Here is a 20,899-nt window from a genome sequence, read left to right on the forward strand (position 1 = left end):
ATGTATATTCAGAGAGATCTTACTTGCATCCCCATTTCTTCCTTCCTGTTCTGATCTTTTCTTGGTAAATATTCTTTTCTTCTTTTTATTAGCTTTTGTTTGTCCTTCCTTTGTTTCTTTTGAATACAGAAGTAAATGCATTCATATATTCTTTCCTCTCTTAATCAAATGTGAATGTCCAGTGCACCCTCTTTTGTACTTTGCTTTTTCCCTTTATTGTTGTATCCTGGAGATGACTCCTTGGCAGCATGCAGAAGTCTGCCTTAGACCCTTTGACAGCTCCTGTGTGTGGCCAGACTACAATTTCTTTAACTAGTCCCTTGTTGATGGGCATTTGGGTTATTTCCAGTCTTTTGCTATTGCTAATATTGTAATGAATAGTCTTGTACATATATCATCTCACATTTTTACCAGTAACCCTGAGGGTTGGTTGTTATAAGAGGAACTGATGGGTTAAAAAGTAAATGCATTTGTCATTTTGCTAGATATTGCCAAATTCCCCTCCGTTGGGGTTAAACCATTTATGTTTCCAGCAGTAATATATGACAGAGCCTGTTTCTCCACAGTCTAACAGAGTACGTTGTTAAACTTTTGGAGTTTTGCTAATGTGAAAGGTACAAAATGTCATGTTGTTTTAATTTGTATTTCTCTTATCATCAGCAAGCTTGGGCATCCTCTCTCATGCTAAGGACTATTTGTATCTTTTCCTGTGAACTGTTCATCTTTTGTCCATATTGGGTTGTTGATCTTTTCTCAGTTTTTAGACAATCTTTTATATTAGGACTGTTAGCCCTTTATGATATGTTGCAATTTCCCTCTACTGCTTTGCATTTGCTTACAGTGGTGGTTTTCTCTTTCTGTGTACATTTTAGATTATTAGTCGTTTTTATTTTCATGTAGTCAAACTTGTTTTTATGTAGTTGTTATTTTTCCCATAGGTTCTGGATTTTGAGCTAGGAATGGTTTCCCACTCCCAGGTTGTAAAGCAATTCTCCTGTGTTTTCTTCCATGGTTTCATATTCCACATTTGGATCTCATTTGGAATTTATCCTGGTGTGAGGCATAAGAAATGGATCAATTATATGCATTTCCCATGTTGTTCTAATGCTATTTATTAAGGAGTTGATCTTTCTCCCCCCCCTTTTTTTTGATGCTTTTTATCCTGTGCACATGGGTCTATCTCTGGACTGTTTATCTCATTCTATCAATTAATGCTCCAGGAGCACGCAGCTCTAATAATGGAAGCTTTATTTACAAAATGGATTAAAAAGTATTTTAAAACAAAAATCACAATGACATGATTCCCATGATTATAGGGACATAAAGTTTAAAATGGTAGAATTCTTAGAGATACCTTATGAACGCACTACTCTTATTCTTCCCATGTGCAAAGAAGGGAAGTGGGGCTTGGAGAGTTTGTACAGACCTATCCAAGGTCACCCAGTTAGTCAGCACTGGGACTGGAACTTATGTCCTTAACCAATACATTGCATAATTTTCTGAAAAGCATATAATTTTCTCAGCAAGCTCTCTTAGCAAGAACTTATTTACAGCTCAGATATTTGTGGCTTTCTCTTGCCACAGTTTTTTTTTTTTTTTGAATTTTTAGGATAATACATAATTTAGCTTATTTTTAATTATAATAACATTGCATCTTAAGGCACTAGGAAACTTTTTGAAATAAGCAATAGTAATACCAAAGGAAAAAAATATTCCAAAGTTCTGCTACCGATTTCCAGAATTGTGTTGCTTGGGTTAATTCCTTCCAGAAGTTTCCTATGCATAATTGTTAGCTTTATTATGACCATGCTAAGTGGGAGCAATTTTGAGAGAAAGACAGTAATACTATGCATTTATTATGTACTTAAGTACACTGATTCGAGTACTCTAATTATATTATTCTATTTAATTATCGCAAAACTCATCTGAAGATGCACTCTTTATTGTTTCACTATTACTGGTGAGTAATGCTTGGCTCTGAGAAATTAAATAACTTTCCCAATCTCACAGGCTTGGTGAACAGTGGAGCTTGGATTGCTTTCTTTTTTGAGACAGAGTCTTGCTCTGTTGCTCAGGCTGGAGGGCAGTGGCACAATCTCGGCTCACTCTAACCTCTGCCTCCTGGGTTCAAGTGATTCTCCTGCCTCAGTCTCCTAAGTAGCAGACACCTGCCACCATGTGCGGCTAATTTTTATATTTTTAGTAAAGACGGGGTTTCACCATATTGGCCAGGATGGTCTTGAACTCCTGACCTCAAGTGATCCACCTGCCTTGGCCTCCAAAAGAGCTGGCATTACAGACATGAGCTACCGTGCCTGGCCTGGAGCTTTGATTCCGACTCCTGTGTGTTTTCTCCAACAACTGTATTTCAGTCACTATTCTCAAGTGACATGCATATACCATTTTGGATTCTGTTATTTTATTAATATTTTACCAGAAATATTTATCCTCATTTTCTCAATGATCATATTAAATTTCATTTACAATACACCTTTCTTTTAACACAATTAAATGACCTATACCAGATTTTAATAAGAGGAAGTTAAGAATATTTTGTTCTTCAGTTTGTATAGAATCTTGGCTTCTCAAAGAAGTATCTTGGAAGTGAAATATAAAAGAAAAATTATGGAGAAGGTCACCACGAGACAGAAACACACATTAATTTTATGGACATGGTTGCTGCTAAGTGTTTTACATGGTATTTAGAGAGTGTTCACTTTCCCGTGTTAACTAAATATCCCATTTGCAAGTTTTGTTTATGTCAAAATTTGCATAACTTTCTTAATTTTTCCTAGCCTTTCTAAGATACACATTGTCTCAAACTCCAGGTTAAAAATCAGGTACATGGTGCATAGTAATGTGTGGCCAAAGTGTGAATAGTTTGGACTTTTGTGTATGTTGAGAAATAAACAGACATCTCCTGAATGGTTTCAACTTTAAGCCTAGTTCAGCAATGCTCCTTCTACTCTCTGCTTCCGTTGTGACACCAATGTCTGTATCAGTGAGAAGGATGAAAACATCATTGCCATTATGGGTTTGTGACCCCAGAGAAATGGTTCAGAGGACCCTGGAAGAAAGAAATGAATGACATGTGTCAGGCTAATGTGAAAATACAACCTTAGTGATTGTTACAGAGGACAGTGTTTTGCCTGCGACATTTTAAGTGTTACTTTGTGTTTGTGTGTATGCTGGGGAGGACAGAATAGTAGACTTTGGTCTTAAAAGCGGATTTTCAACTTCACAAAAGTTAATGTTCTTACCAGCTTTGTGCTAGGCACACATAAGCTAGTAGGCTAGTTGCCGTCATCAGGAGGGTTATAATTTAGTGCACAGAATGTATTTTTTTTTCACTATACAGTCCCTTTCAGTAAATAATAGTCCGAGTTCATTCCCCAGGATATTTTATATTTACTGTCAATTATATAACATGCTTTTGTAAAGTTTTCTTTTTTGAATGTTGGAACTAAAAAAAAGTCAATAAATATTCTAAAAAAATCTAACTTTTTTTCCTGTATGTCAATGCACTACAGGACTTTTATGTTCTTTTCCCAATATTCATAATGTGTAGCTCTAGTGGTTAAGCATGAAACAGCCTGTTGCCTTGAGGAACTTCAGTCAGGCACACATTTTATACCTAAGCCAGGTTAGAAGCTTTTAATCAAGAGAGTAGTTGAAAATTAAATCAGGCCAGGTGCAGTGGCTCACACCTGTACTCCCAGCACTTTGAGAGGCTGAAGTGGGTGGATCGAGACCAGCCTGGCCAACATAGTGAAACCCCGTCTCTACTGAAAATACAAAAAAAATTGGCTGGGCAATGGCAGTGCGTGTCTGTAATCCTAGCTACTCAGAAGGCTAAGGTAGGAGAATTGCTGGAGCCTGGGGGGCAGAGGTTGTAGTAGGCCAAGATTGTGCCACTGCACCTGCACTGTAGTCTGGGTGACAGAGTGAGACCCTGTCTTAAAAAAAAAAAAGAAAAAAAAATTGAGTCACTTTCTTCTTCAGAGCTATCCAAGAAAGATTTTATAATAGAACGCTAGCGATTTCTATATTTTAATTATTAAATTTTTAAACAATAGTTTGCTCCTATTTCCCTTCTTCCCCACTTCACAGTTTCTCAGGTATAGTTGTTTTCCAGTTTTGTAGAGACTAAGGTGTTGGGAACTACGTAAGCTATCGTTCTTGCCTGTAGTTCTAAAATTCTCACATTTAGCAGTCTGCATTCATCAAACATCTAGTTAAACTAGATGACTGATTAATCATCTCATGATTCATTGTGCTTTACTTCCCAACTAGAAAATAAAAGATTACTTCTGAAATTAGGGCTGACTTAGTTAATAAGGGTTTATCATAGAAAGACAGTCTATTATGTCTTACTGTCCTATATAACGAAGCGATAAGGTTATGACAGCATTTTGAAATGCATTTGAACAATTTTGTTTTAAATAGAATTTTCATTGACTATCTGGATATAAATATGTTTGGTTAGCTTGCAGGTCCAATTTAGAAGTTCAACCTTAAAAATTTCAAAGACTGGTGTCTTGGATATATAAATGTTTAACAAGTATTTGTTGGTGAAGTGCTATTGTAATGATGGGTTCATTTATTTTCATTCATGACATCCCTAGTCTATAATATGATAAAGAACTTTTGCTGAGAAAATATATGAAAAATAGTCAGGCATGGTGGCCTACATCTGTAATCCCAACACTTTAGAAGCCTGAGGCGGGAGGATCACCTGAAGTCAGGAGCTAGAGACCAGCCTGGCCAGCATGGTGAAACCCTGTCTCTACTAAAAATGAAAATAAAATAAAATAAAATAAATAAAAATTAGCCAGTGTGGTGGCAACACCAGCCATTCGGGAGGCCGAGGCAGGAGAATTGTGTGAGCCAAAATCATGCCACTGCATCTCCGCCTGGGTGAGAGTGAGACTTCGTCTCAAAAAACAAAACAACCCCAGAAAATATATGAAAAATACATCTTGAGAACCACTACTCTCAATGTATATTAAATTTGGTATTAAAATTGTCTCAATTATTTAAAATTTTCATTTCTATTATTTTTACTCACATCAATTTAAGTTTGAACCTCTGTCTGGATGTGCAGTTACCTCTAGCTCAGAGTCTGATTAGGTTATCATTACATTCAAAACCCACAAGAGGACATTATGTTAACAAATTTGGAAAATATAAATGTATTTTTAAAAGAAATAAACTACTAAAATGGGCTTGAGAAATTAGAAAACCTGAACAAAATAATAACCAAGGAATGCTTTGAACAATATTATTAAATGATTTGTTTTATGAAAGGTTCCTGTCCCTGATAAATATTAGGAATGTTTGCTTCCAGAGGAAGACTAAAGGAAAAGGGGATTTATAGGAAGCACAGACGGTAATCTTATAGAAAACCTTTGCAACAAGTAGGGCTGGACTTCCTGTAAACTTTGAAGTCATTAAAAAGCAAATCCTGGGCCGGGCGCGGTGGCTCAAGCCTGTAATCCCAGCACTTTGGGAGGCCGAGGCGGGTGGATCACAAGGTCAAGAGATCGAGACCATCCTGGTCAACATGGTGAAACCCCGTCTCTACTAAAAATACAAAAAAAAATAGCTGGGCATGGTGGTGCGTGCCTGTAATCCCAGCTACTCAGGAGGCTGAGGCAGGAGAATTGCCTGAACCCAGGAGGCGGAGGTTGCGGTGAGCCGAGATCGCGCCATTGCACTCCAGCCTGGATAACAAGAGCGAAACTCCGTCTCAAAAAAAAAAAAAAAAAAAAAAAAAAGCAAATCCTGTTCACTGTATTTTTAAAGGTTTCTATGGTTCTTTGTCTATGCTTTTCTCTGAATACAGGTTTTCTTAGTCTGTATATGGTTGAAAAATAGCCACCCACCCAAGTCTGCCCAGCATTTAGCTCCAGTGCTTACTGCCATCTAACTACCCACAGCTAAATGTCTCTTAGTTCAAACATGCAACACACATTCTGATTGTTCACTGAATGACCAGTGTGTTTCCTCTCCTCAAATGCAGTGTCTGCTTTTGGTCTGATGAGCTGTGGCTGGATAATCAGGGCATGTGATTGATTCATAGTCGGTGCAGAAGAGGTTGAACTTGAGTATAGTTGGGACTGGACAGGGGAATTTATTGACATGTCTGCTATAGCGCTATTGAGGGAGACTATCCTATTTTCAAGAATGGCCTTTTCCAAAATATGTATGTTGATATTGAGCACGGAAAAGGTTAACAGCCTGAAAAAGAAAACTCCAGTTTTTGAACATAAACAGGTCTAGTACATGAACATAAATATTCATTGTGTCATACATATGATCATATAAACAAATGCTATAAGATCATATTCATTCAAAGAACAGTCTACCACAGGCAAATAGTATTTAACCCAAGAATGCAAGGGTGATTCAATACTGGGAAATCTATTAATATAATAAAATTAATACATTATTGATATTGATCAAAAAGTCAAATACACCATCTGATGCTGGAATAGCATCTGATCAGATTGAACAATTCCTGATACAATATTTCCTACACGTGGTTTTTGTATTTTTTTTTGCTATTTCCAGCAAACTGAACATATTTTCATTTTTATAACCAGACAAAAATATATCAAAGATGTTTAAAGCTTCTTAATGCAGATAATAAACATTTTTCTATTTGAGGTTCCTAATTCACATAATGGTCTCTTAATAAATACTTTTAATGAAGCATTCCATTAAAGCAGTTTGGTTTTTGAGAATCATTAAGAAAACAGAATAGAGTTTTTCTTTGTCCCTCAGGAGACCTTGTTTCAGGAGTGTACCTTTTCTGAAGTTCAATGTGAAGGATCAGCAGTGTCTTTAGGAATGAATAATTGCTTTTCTTCAGCAGATGCCTTTCAAAATTGTTCTTTTCACTTGCTTTATGGATGGCTGTGGCTCTCTGAACTCTGACTCCCTTCTCTAAGCTGAGTCAATGCTCTAATCATAACCTTTATGCAACTCTCACTGATGACTAATCGTACACCTGGATGCTCTGTGTTAGACTCAACATGCTCCTCCCTGAGCTCATTTCACCCTCTGTTCAAAACGATTTACAGCAGGGCATGGTGGCTCATACCTGTAATATGAGCACTTTGGGAGGCTGAGACAGGAGGATCACTTGAGATCAGGAATTTGAAACCAGACTGGGTAACATAGTGAGACCCTGTCTCTATGAAAAAACACTTAAGAAATTAGCTGGGTGTGGTGTTGCATCCCGGTAGTCCTAGCTACTCCAGCAGGCTGAAGTTGGAGGATCACTTGAGCCAAGGAGTTGAGGCTGTAGTGCCCTGTAATCATGCCACTGCACTCCAGCCTGGGTGACTGAATGAAACCCTGTCTCTAAAAACAAACAAACAAACAAAAACAACTTACAGTATCTTGGCACAAACTTTCTTTTCTCCATCTTCACATATTATTTCTTGCTCTTTTTACATCTTTAATATCTCTCAAATCTTTATCAACCACTTTCATGAATCCAGTATAAGTCTTTACCTCTTGCCAGTCTCTAGACCATTTTGTAGATGTCTTCTGATATTTCGTTCCTCTCATTTCAGCATTTCCTACTTATGTTACACTCTTTCTATATTGGATTTGTATGTCACTCCTCTGCTTAAGATGTTGTGACTTGAGATTCCTGATTAAATTATATATGCGGTTGTTGGCCCGATATTTGAAGCTGTCTCCATTCTGCCTTTCCTTCACTTTCCCCATGCTATGTTGAACTTGTTCTTTATGGGGGCCATAGTGTGGTGATTCTCTCTCTCTCTCTCTCTCTCAAGACAGAGTGTCACTTTGTCACCCAGGTTGGAGTGCAGTGGCATGATCTCAGCTCAATGCAACCTCTACCCTGGGTTTAAGCAAGTCTCCTGCCTCAGCCACCCAAGTAGCTGGGACTACAGGTGCACACTACCACATCCAACTGATTTTTGTATTTGTAGTAGAGATGGGGTTTCACCATGTTGGCCAGGCTGGTCTTGAACTCCTGACCTCAAACAATTGGCCCATGTTAGCCTCCCAATGTGCTGGGATTACAGGTGTGAGCCATCATGCCCAGCCACTATGGTGATTCTCTTGTCCTTGTGTGTGATGTGTCTTCTAGCCTCCCTATTCTCACTTCTGAAAAAGATTCATCTTCATGATGTGCAGATCAAAGGCAATGTTCATGAAATTTTGGAGTCTTCCTAATATTGGGGATTTTCTCCATCTGCTGAACCTTTACAGTAGTCTCTAATTCTCTGATGACTTCATTATATTCTTGAATTGCTTTTTCTCTACTCATAGATTAAAGGAACCTTGAGCATGAAAGGCTACATTTTATTCAGTTTTGTATTTCTCATAGTACCTAATGTATGGATTTACACATAGTCCAAATACAGATATTTTAAAGCAGATTTTGAATATAACATACACATGAGCAATATACATTTTAATTTCAAACATAGCAAAGCCATTGACTTGCTGTTCTTGTAAGCCACATCTGTGAGCATTCCTCTGAGACATGGTAATACAACTGAAAATAAAAACAGAAGCAATATCAAATATAGTTGTGCTGGTCATCTAGTTTATTTTAGAAAGTAACTTTCATGTTCTTACATTGACATTCATATTTGCAGAAAAAATAAAATAGTGTGAAGAATAAGAAAATTTATTATTATAACCTTAAGAGGGAGAATGTTAATTAAATGGTGAGATAAAGAAAGGTGGTATTTAGGATAACTATTTCTTTCCACATTTGTGATGATACGAAAATTTGTTTTTCTTATATTGAGTCAAACTGCAAAGAAATATTTTGCAACAGATTGAATGCTATGATAAATATCTGCATTTCAGAGCCTTTGACGGTGTTGTTGCTTTAACTCCTCATGAGATCATTGTGGAGATAAATGCTTAAAAGCTTTTCAAAGTCATACTCTTGGCTCTATCAGAATTTAATTTCCCACTGATGATATCGATTTTGGAACACATATGCGTGAATACACTGAGGGTAGCTACATCATTGATGATTTCTCATGCCTTGGGAATACATCTCTATTTTATGTGCATATAAACTCTACTTATATTTATTTATATGTACTTGAGTTAAATGCTCCAGTTTTATAACTAGACTATGAGAATGTCATTGCAGTTGTTTAAAGACTGGGTTTTTAACAGTTAAAAATATTATGATGTATATAGGAATAGGTTTTATGAATGTTCTTTGCTTTATTGGCCATTCAGGCATACCTGGTTGGTTTTTGAACTGTAATCATAATACAAATAAAGTTTTAAAATGTGGGTTTCAGCCATTTTCAGTGTCAGATGTTCACATCGGGCTTATACACTTCACAGTGTTGAATGCTCACAGTGGGTATATACATTTCACCATGTTGAATGCCCACAACAGGTATGTAATCAACATAGAAGATCTTAAGTTTTGTTCATGCTACCTTTGAACTTCAGTTTAGGGATCCTGATAGTATTTACTTTCCAGAGAGTTTGTGAGTGTTTTATGAGATAAGATATGTAAAGGACTTACCACAGTGTTTATTCTTTATATTTTGTTTTTATTTTTTGAGACAGGGTCTTGCTCTGTTGCCCAGGCTCGAGTACAGTGGCACAATTACAACTCACTGCAGCCTCTACCTCTGAGGCTCAAGCAGTCCTCCCACCTCAGCCTCCTGAGTAGCTGAAACTGCAGCGCACAATGCCATGGCCAGCTAATCTTTCTATTTTTTGTAGAGACAGGGTCTTGCTCTTTTGCCCAGGCTGGTCTTGAACTCCTGGGCTCAAGCCATTCTCCCACCCTGACCTCCTGAAGTGCTGGGTTTACAGGCATGAGCCACCATGCCCAGTCAGTGCCTAACTTTAGCATAAGTTACTTCTATTCCCCTTTGGCCAAAACAAACAACAAAAAACACTAAACAAAGAAAATGGTTTGACAAAAGTATTTGTTAATAGATGAGATTTCCGTCTTTGAATTCTTTGTACCCTGCTGATTAGAGACAAGTAGATAAATTTGGTAATCACAATCTTAGAACTAGGAAGATCGGTCTAATTTGTTACAGTGTAGGGGTTTTGAACACAGGTCTTAGGACTCTTCTTCATGGCATGCTCTCCACTGCCTACACTAAATGTGCCCTTCAATGCTTGCCCCTTTTCAAACAATATCTCTCTGACTAGTTCATACAGTGAGTGTTTAGCTGCTTTCAAATCTCTTCTGTCCTTAGTCATTCTCCTCTGGTCCATTGTAGTGTTTTTGCCAGGCCAAAAAATAGAATACAGTTTTGCCATCAATCACTGTGGACTACACTCTCATGACATCTGATGCATGTGTTTTATTTTTGAGTATAACATATAGAACTTGAGCAGAAGCTGCATTATTAAATAGCTCATGAGTTGTTATAATCTTTCTCAAATCATGGCAGATAAATACTATAAAGAATTGTCAAAGCTGTGATAACATATATAAAAGAAATATTGCTTGAGTGAAAATGACAATTTTGCTTAACTTTATAATTTAAAAAAGTATGCTCTCAATTCGTTTCTTGTAAATCTATCCACCTGAAAAGCACAGAGAAGCTGTTTTAAGACTTTCTGTGACAAGCTGCCCAAAAAAGTCAGCTTTTTAAAGTGCAGTCCTATGCTGAGGATCTTTTGTATGGCAAATTTTTAACCTAAGTCTAAAGTTCGCTGAAAAGGAGATGTTTTTGCTGACATATGGTGAAATACAAAGGACATCTTTATTCACTGTTTTAATTAAGCTTTGATACTAGACAAGTATTATCATAGTTCTGTAAAACACTTTTATTTTTTCTGCAGAAATATCACTATATGTGCTTTGGATCAGGGCTGTACTTGGTTCCTTATTTTAAGATTTGAAGCCATTATATAAGTTGTTTCCTCTGGTATTTCTGTATTTCTTTTATATATATTATTATTGCAATATTTTGTGGTGAATTTCTCCTAGTATTCTAGCCCAAATTGAGAGAATTGTTGAGTTACTCTATAAATTATCTTCATTAGCTTTTTGCAAATTAGAGAGTGTTTGTTGAACAATGAGAACACATGGACACAGGGAGGGGAGCATCACACACTGGGGTCTGTCAGTGGGGAATAGGGGAGGGACAGCGGGAGGTAGGGAGGTTGAGGAGGGATAACATGGGGACAAATGCCAGATATAGGTGATAGAGGATGGAGGCAGCAAACCATATTGCCATGTAGGTATCTATGCAACAATCCTGCGTGTTCTACACATGTACCCCAGAACCTAAAGTGCAATAAAATATATATATGTATATATGTATAAAGTCACTACCATAATCCTATTTTCAATTAGTATTTATTATATTCTAAATTTTTATATATTAGATCCTACTTAAAGAAAACTTTAAGATTTAATCCTTTTGGGTGTGAAGACAGCTATGTAAAAAAAGGCAGGTTCTATTTGGGTACAAGAAAATATGCCTGCATTTGCTTCATTTGTGTGTACAATATCTTAGAAACATCTAAATTATCATTAAGAGTGCCACACAGAAAGACAAACATTGCATGTTCTCACTTATTTGTAGAATCTAAAAATCCAAACAATTGAACTCATGGATGTCGAGAGTAGAAGGGTGGTTACCAGAGTCTGGGAGGGGTAGTGGGGGTGCTGGTGGGAGGTAGGGACTGTTAAAGGATTTAAAAAAAAAAACCAAAAAAACAGAAAAAAAAGAATGAATAAAACCCACAACAAGGTGACTGTAGTCAATAATAATTGTACATTTTGAAATAATGAAAAAGAGGGCCCTTGAATTGTTTGTAACTCAAAGGATAAATGCTTAGGGGGATGGATACCCCATTCCCCATGATGTGAATATTACACATTGCACGCCTGGATCAAAACATTTTATGTACCCCGTAAATATATACATCTATGTACCCACAAAGATTAAAAATAAAACAGTGCCACAGACACAAATTTTATGGTCTCAGTATCTGGTCATCAGTAGAAAAATTGCAGCACAAATAAGTTTGAAATCTTACCATTTAGAATGAGTTCATCAACATACAGGTAAGGAAGAGAATAGCAGCAGGGCATAACTGTACACCTTGAAATGCCCATTTGAAAATTTGGAAGATTAGTCTCAGGTTGATTGGCACTTCTTGGTCCATTTAACTTTAGATATAGGCTTCTGTTATTCACAGTGCTGTGTGGCGCTGGCTCCTATTAGCTTAGCAGAACAGATTGTGCTCATCTCTTCCCAACTCCACGATTATGTTGCAAAGCAGAGCTTTTGTTTTTTAATTAAAAATTTATTTCTTAATTAAAAAATTCAAACCCTGAGAGAGTTGATTGCAAAACATTTACCAGCTTACTACTGCTCGTAAATGTGCCATTTAATGAATGAAAACCAGGAAGAGTTCCTCAAATTAGGTTCCTGCTAGATCAAGGATCCCCGTAATGCTTTCATTATTGCCTGCTTTTCTTTTTGCTTCTAACTCCTATGGGGGCTTGTTTTCACTGATCCCAGGGACCAAATTGTCTCCATACCACAAGGACTATTCTTCCTTTATATAACCATCCATAATGACAATTACTTTGAAGTTGGAAGTTGAAGGAGATGAGAGAAAGTAATATCATTTCCAGAAAGAAAGAAAAAGCATTCATTCAATGTTCTACTGCCCTATGGTATAGGAGGTTTTGCACAAATGGAAGCAGTAAGACCTAGGTATGAATCTCTTGCTGTGAGAACTTGGTCAAGTTATCACTCCAAATCCTAGTGACCTCATCTGTGAAATGGGTGTCTGAGGATCAAATGAGATACTATAAGTAAAGGTCACAGCACAGTGCTTGGTATGCAGTAATCAGCCTTTTGTGCCTTCTCTCGGTACCTGGTATAGGTCAGTAGAGTTCAAGAATTTCCAAGAGTTCATGGCTACCTCCCTTCATTTTTATATGGAGTTCCTCTTTCCCCCAAAATGTCAGCACAGCTTGGATGAGGCATAGCACAAATAAAATTTAAGACCTTGAATATCATTCTGCGTAACAGTATTTTTAGATTTGAAGCACTTCCTTGCGTTTGGATATTATTCAAGATTCCAGCAGTTTCAAAATGCCAATTGTTCTGACTCTGTCAAGGTGAGAGGTGAATTTGCTAGGAGCAGAAGTCAGAAATACTGTGTTTGTCCTTGCTGATCAAGATCTTTTCTGTTGAATACTTGAAAATTTAAAGTTTCTTTTAAAATAGAAAAATCTAATTTCAGTAAAACTTAGGTTCTTTTCATGAGGCATCAACCCTTCACTAAAATCTCATGTACTTCCTCGTGACATTACTTCACAACTTGGTTTAAAAATGACTTAACTAGCCAAGGTGATGAGTGAATGATTTGCTTAAATTCAGTTATATAAATTAAAAATGTGAGTATTGATGGAAGATATTTCGCTATTTGGACTTTTTGCTTTTTGGATAGATAGATATAGAATAAAAAGTTGTTATTCAGTCATACAATTATCTACTTATTAGACAGAAAATTAGGGGTGAACATCCTGAAAACTAGTGGGACTTTACGTCATTTCATTAATGAAACAAGATAGCATTTTCAAAATACCCCTTTGGTGAACTTAATTAAAGCATAATTTAAAAAATTAGCTCATTATTTATAATAAAAATTTAAACCCTTAATCAAATACATTTCCGTACTGAAGACTTATTTAGACAGGTCTTGAAATTAAAATTAGATTGTAGATTTTATTGCTTGCTTATTAAGACTCAGATTTTTATCTTAAGTTTAATTTTAAATGTATTTTTTCACACTTCAAGCATACATGATGAAATTGAAAAATAGCTAATAATTTCCAGGCTTACAGCATTACTATAGAGCTATTCTGTCCAACATGGTTGCCGCTATCTATATCTGACCACTGAGCACTTAAAATGTGGCTAGTTGGACTTGAGTTGTGCTGTAACTGTGAAGTTAAAATACACTGGATTTTAAAGAGTTAGTAGGAAAAAATATAAAATGTCTTATTGTAGTGCATACTATGAAGTAGATACTCCTAGATATTTGATAAATGGATATGTCAATGAAATAGAGACAGTTAGGGATTTTTGTTGGTTTTGTTCATTGATGGGAGAGATTAACATAGTACCTGGCCCATGGAATGCACACAAGAAATATCTGTGAACTTATTAACAAAATTTATTGAATTATATTTGTTACAATTAATTCATTTGTTCATGTCCATCTTCATATAACATATGAGTCTATGAATGACACACCCACCCCCCGACACACACCCTCACACAAATAATAAAGAAGATAAAGTCCTCAGAGAGAAATTACTCATAATATATGTTAAACTAGTTCTCACTCTTCAAAGGATACCAGGTATTGTAAGGCATCATTAACTTCATAGCTGCTTTAATGATATATTTACTTTACTTAGAATTTTATTTTGACACTATCTTCTAGTTTGAGTTAAACATGGAAAAACTCCATGGAAATCATTGGAATCAGGCTCACAAATTCATGTTTTGAAAGTTCCAAACTTTTGAGCATCAGTAGTAGTGTTTTCCCTGGCTTAAAGTGGAATGAAAGCATGACTTCAGGAAGAAGGAATCCTTAGTGAACATATGTGTTAGTAACTTGATGCTTAAGGTTTGAGAAGGAACATTGACATCACTTGTCTAGTAAAGAATATAAAAAAGAGATGCATTTTAATAATACAACTGTAATTGTAGAAATGTAAAAGTATGAAATTTATATAAATACATTTAACATAAATTTATTTCAGGGTCTACATAATACAAATGGATTTCTCTTAAATATTTTTCTTCCAAAGACACACAAATCTGAAAACGCTTTTTTTCACTAAGAATTTTCATAAAGTCCAGATACACAAAGGGCATTTTGAAGGGCTGATGATAACCTGAAGGGGGGAAAATTAAGTTCAAGACACATAAAGGGAATAGAGAAGCTGTAAAGCTGCTGCTTCCACAGTTAATTGGCTAGGAATTGTTATATTTGCAAAGGGTTCATGGTTCCAACTGACTTGAGTTTTTTGTGTTAGGCTAAGTGATTTCCACACACTTCCTTCATGTAGCTCTCCCCTGATGTCCTGGAGGCTGAAGGGTCCTCAACTCCTTTCCTTCCCTGATCTCTCTCCTGTCATATGCTCCAGTGACATAGAACTTTTGATTCTTCCAACTCTTGTCTCTGGGTATTTGCAAATACTTGTTGTAGACCTTCTTATCATTTTGCTTAGTTCCAGTTTCAGTATCCTTTTCTAGGGGAGATCCAGTTATTTCTTGGTGATAACATGGTTTAGCTCTGTGTCCCCACCCAAATCTCAGCTCCAGTTGTGATCCTCACATGTCTAGGGAGGGACCTGTAATACCCATGTGTTGAGGGAAGGAGGTGATTGGATCGTGGGGGCAGTTTCCCCTATGCTGTTCTTGTGATAATGAGAGAGTTCTCATGAGATCGATGGTTTTATAAGGCAGCTTTTCCTGCTCTTGCTCACTCTCTCTTGCCTGCCACCATGTAAGATGTGCCTGCTTCCCCTTCCACCATGATTGCATGTTTCCTGAGGCCTCCCAGACATGCCAAATTGTGAGTGAATTAAACCTCTTTTCTTTATAAATTACTCAGTCTTGGGTATGTTTTTGTAGCAGTGTGAAAACAGAGTAATACACTTGGTTTATGCTAAATCTTCTTGCTATGAGCTCATATAAATCTCTGATCCCCTTTTTGGGAGTACTATATTATACTTTCTTCATGAAGTGCCAAATCATCTAGTTTTGCATGTGTTTGTGTAAGTTATAGTTCTAATGGCTGTTCTTAATATGTTCTGTAACACCCAAAACCATTTCCTTTGTTTCCTTGAACATAAAAACTTCTTCATAATTTCCCCATTTTAATGTATGATTTTTTTTCCTTCTAGAAACATGACAAAAACAGCTTTTCTCCATAAATTATTAGGAAACTATTTACATTGCTGTGTTTTCATAAAATTCACAAATCATATAAATAGGGCATGTTATGAATTAATTGGTAGATCATCTATCTCTGAATGGGTTAAAGAATTGCCAAGAGTGATCAAGCCTGCTCTCTTTCTGGCTTTTGATATGGTGTTGACAGCCAAGCAGAGAGCTTCTTCAGTAAATCTACTCTCATATTCAAGGTTTTCCAGATGTGAGATGTAATTAAGTCATTGCATTTACTGAAAGCTTCTATGCTTTTCGAGTGAGAACTGGCAGCTGTGCTGAATTAACTCTGCTTAGTACATGCGTGTTTGTTGCCTGTGCGAATGTACATATATACAAGCACACAAGTGACAGTTGCCAATAGTCAAATGTAATCTGACCTGAAAACAAAAGAAAACCCAAAACTGATATCAATAAATGCTAGAAATTTTTACAGCCGTTATTTCACACTTGAGAGGTAGGCGTTTTCCAATAATGCCCTTTTTCTTTCTATTTTTTCTTTTTTTTTCAAATCACTTGCATCATTAAATAATGTTTTAAATGGTTAACTTATGACTCTCATAAAACATAAATACATTTCAAAGATTTTTAACTCATTAATAAGTGAGGGTAGCAGTAAGACGTTACTATTGGTTCAAAGGTGAATCTGAAGAACCACATAGAGATGTGAGTAGTAAAGAATGCTGACATGCATTTACAAATAGGTGCAAAAAGAGTCTGTCTCATGGGCAATACTCAATTGCCTTCCCAAGAACACAGTTACGGTAATGTTCTCTTATCTGTGGTTTTCCTTTCTGAGATTTCAGTTACTAAGTTCTAAAAATAGGTGAGTACAGCACAAGAAACTTTGAGGATGAGAGAGAGACCACATGAATGTAATTTTTATTACAGAACGTTTGTTATAATTATGCTATTTTATCTCTTACTGTTACATTTTAAAGTTTTTTATTTCAGTGGATTTGGGGGGGTGTACAAGTGGTTTTTGGTTACATGGATGAATTCTATTGTGATGTCTGAGATTTTAGCACACTTGTCACTTGAGTTGTGTAATTGTTCCCAATACGGAGTTTTTAATGCCTCACCCACCTCCCTCTCTTCTCCCTTCTGAGTCTTCAAAGGCCATTACAGTACTCTGTGTGCCTTTGCATACCCATAGCTTAGCTGCCACTTATGAGTGACAACTTGGAATATTTAATTTTTCATTCCTGAGTTAGAATAATGGCCTCCAGCTTCATCCCAGTTGCTACAAAATACATTATTTTGTTCTTTTTGTGGCTGAGTTGTATGCCATGGTGTATGCATACCACGTGTCCTTTATCCAGTTATTGGTTGATGGCCACTTAGATTGGTTCCATATCTTTGCCATTGTGAATTGTGCTGTGAGAAACATAACCTGCAGGTATCTTTTTGATATAAGGACTTCTTTTCCTTTGTGTAGATGTGCAGTAGTGGGATTGCTGGATGCTATGGTAGCTCTGCTTTTAGTTCTTAAAAAAACCTTCATATTGTTTTCCATAGAGGTTGTACTAATTTACATTCACACTGGCAGTGTATAAGGGTTCCCTTTTCACCACATCTCCACCAACATTTATTGTTTTTTGACTTTTTAATAATGGCCATTCTGGCTGGGGTAAGGCAGTATCTTCTTCTGGTTTTAGTTTGTATTTATCTGATGATTAGTGATATTGAGCATTTTTGTCATATGTTAGCCATTTGTATATCTTCTTTTGAGAAATGTCTTTCATGTCATTACTATAATTTATAAATTAAACTTTATCATAGCTATGTATGTATAGGAAAAACATAACATGTATAGACTTGATACTGTCTGTACTTTCAGGCTTCCACTGTGGGGGCTTGGAACATATCCTCTGTGATTAAGGTGTGGGGGCTACTATACTTTGCATTTCTGTGGATAAGAATCTTTCTCATTCTTACCAGATTTCAACAGTTTATGGAATTGTGAAGTAGTTCAAAGATAATGAAAGAACAGCATAGCTCTGAAGGGAACACCCAATAATTTTTTTTGTATGTGCCCATTTCAAAGTCTTTCACAAGTATTCCTGACACATCTCACATAAAACTCTAGGAAAGGGACACTCTGTGGGAGTCAAGCTGTTTGATCCTGCTTGACCCTTTGGCTTTGGGTATAAGCCACATATAGACCACACAGAGCTTAGGTTTCTTCCTCTTGGTGGTGAGGTTTACAGGAGTGATTATGGTATTAGCTTAATTGCTGTGAAAATGAACCAATATCTCAAGCTGCAAATGAAACCAGTCTTTCAGTTCAGTGGATGCTATGTTAATGGAGACATTGAAAATACTTCCCTGACCGCTATGTAAGCAGAGAACATTATTTTAATTTTGGCTTCCCAACCACACCCAACCTGGAAATTGTTGTGCCCATATTATTTGCAGTTTCTTATTCTTCACTTCCTCCAACATCCATCTAAATATGTAGCTGTCATTTGTGAGTGGGACATTTGTGAAAAGGGGAATATGAATATGGAATATACCTTATTAAATCTTAATAGCATAATTGGTCATGGTGACGTGTGTTTAGGTTGCTTTGTGTTCTCTCAGTTTCTAATTAATAAAGAGTAATGAGGCCGGGCGCGGTGGCTCAAGCCTGTAATCCCAGCACTTTGGGAGGCCGAGGCGGGTGGATCACGAGGTCGAGAGATCGAGACCATCCTGGTCAACATGGTGAAACCCCGTCTCTACTAAAAATACAAAAAATTAGCTGGGCATGGTGGCACGTGCCTGTAATCCCAGCTACTCAGGAGGCTGAGGCAGGAGAATTGCCTGAACCCAGGAGGCGGAGGTTGCGGTGAGCCGAGATCGCGCCATTGCACTCCAGCCTGGGTAACAAGAGCGAAACTCCGCCTCGAAAAAAATAAAAAAAATAAAGAGTAATGAAATAGCCATTAAAAAGGAGGATATAAGTTCATGAATTCTAACTTGTAGAGGTTGATTGGACCAATATTAAGCACAACTCTTATATAAAGGAGACAAATTGTTATAGAGTGCTTACATTTCCTCTTTCAAGAAATGATTTATCTCCCCTTGTCCGTTAAGAACATTCTCTTCTGGGCAGATGCCAGTTACTGAGTAAATAGGTGAGGCAAAGGTGGAATGACTAGAGAGTCAGCTGAGAATCAGGAACCTTCTGGTAGACAGTCATCAAAACAAAAACCAGGCACCAAAAAATGAGTGTGAAAAACCATCACAGCAGGGAAACAAATTTGTCTCTCACCTACCATTTAGGATAAATATTTCATAATAAGAAATGTTGAATTCATTTTTAAAGTAAAAAAGAAAATAGTTTATCTCTGTACTCTCTCCCCACCTCATGTAGAACTGAATCTGGATCTATTTCAGTTGTTTATTACGAATTTTTATTTTCAATCCTGTATCACCATGTTGGGGAAAAGCACATGTTACATTATTATGAAAAGGAGAAAAAAGTGAAGTAAGTAAAAAACCGAGAAAGTCTTGTCATAGGTGACCTCAAGGAAGGTGAAGACAGTTGTGCACTGTGCAACTCAAGATGGCAGCATAGATATGTTTTCTTGGCTGGGGCTGTGTCTCCAGAGACTTGAATTACTCACCTGAGAGTTGCTGAGGAAATCCATTTGGTTACACATAAACATCAAACTATCAAAATATCAGAAGACTTCTGAATTATAAATACGCAAGTGAGCTCTTATCTTTAACCTGTCTAGTTGCAGAAGGCCCTTCTTGACTTTAAAAGGATATTGATGGCACAGAGAATGAGAAGACCTCTTCATACCAAGTGTTTTTCCCGTCACTGTGTACCTTTACTGGGTGGTCGAAAAAAAGCTTGTGTTTCTAAGGGCTCCATTATTTTTAAGGTGCTTTCTTTTTATTAACTTCAGGCAACTCAGTTTTTCTGTTTAACTATGAAGAATAAGAGGCAGTGAGGGCTTAAATAATTTACCCTAGAGGACACAGTAGAGCCAGACCTGGACATTGACAGTTTAACCATAAGTGTGTCTTGGTCTCATTCTGTATCAAGGCATAGGTAGAACACTAAAGAAGAAAAGTAAACAACATAAAAGAAATGCTCAGTAAGGAAAAGGTATGAGGAGCTACAGAGATTTTCCCTTTTGCAGAACCAAAGGTGAAAATATCTATTAAACTACAACATTAATCTTGGTTTTTTGAAAAGTTGATAGGGGATTTTGAAACCTGATAGCTATCCATGAGGAACACTTTCTTCTTATTCTCCATTGCATATTTTAGCGTTATTGACAAGAAAACTTTGCTGTGATAAAGTGAAGGGCTTAATATTTTTTAGAGAAAACTTTGCATGAATTTTATATTATAGGTGAAAGGAAAAAAGATGCCTTCAATCAAAAGTAATGGTGTCTCTAGCTTGCCAAACAATCCATTAAAGACTTCATCCAGCAGCTCTGGAGTGATGAGTGTTTTATTTCCTACTGTATCTTAGTGTAAAGGATGTTTTATTCACCATTGTGTCTCTAATGCCAAGCACAATGCCTGGCATAACAAAATTTATTTGTTGTACAAATGCACACAGGTCTCTAGTTAGGTTCTGATCCTAGGACTTCATTTAATAGCTTCGTGAATGAGAAAGATAATTTTTTTTAGCCTTCATTTTGTCATCTATGAAAGAGAAGGCTTTAGGTGTATTGATTTATTAAGGATCCCTTTGGCTTGAAATTCTGATTCTGAAATCTCAAATGGAAACGATGTTTACATTGCACGTGGTGTTGGTTTTTTATTTTCAAAGTTTGTACATTAAATCTCAACAGCTTATTTTCTTGCAGCACAGTGAAGAGTCCATGAGAACGTTTTACCTGATGGGAAATGAGAATTAACTGCAGTGCAAGCCTCATGAAGGTAATTCACCTAGGGGAATAGGTGTCACCCTGAGC

The 20,899-nt window shown here is 36.7% G+C and overlaps 1 protein-coding gene across 6 annotated transcripts in view; it reads left to right on the forward strand.

The window, feature by feature from the left end:
- The window catches only part of NEBL (nebulette), a 380,100-nt gene that overhangs the window by 242,627 nt on the left and 116,574 nt on the right, over positions 1 to 20,899 (forward strand). For 4 of the 6 annotated variants that reach the window (XM_074404950.1, XM_074404951.1, XM_074404949.1 and 1 more), the window contains one exon: positions 20,792 to 20,864. The exons of the other annotated variants lie outside the window; for them this stretch is intronic. In XM_074404950.1, coding sequence (XP_074261051.1) covers positions 20,832 to 20,864 — 33 coding nt within the window. In that variant the 5' untranslated portion in view covers positions 20,792 to 20,831. The remainder of the gene's footprint in view (positions 1 to 20,791; positions 20,865 to 20,899) is intronic. 6 annotated transcript variants of the gene reach the window in all.

This window comes from Saimiri boliviensis, chromosome 8 (genome assembly GCF_048565385.1).
Source record: "Saimiri boliviensis isolate mSaiBol1 chromosome 8, mSaiBol1.pri, whole genome shotgun sequence".
Taxonomy (NCBI): Eukaryota; Metazoa; Chordata; class Mammalia; order Primates; family Cebidae; genus Saimiri; species Saimiri boliviensis.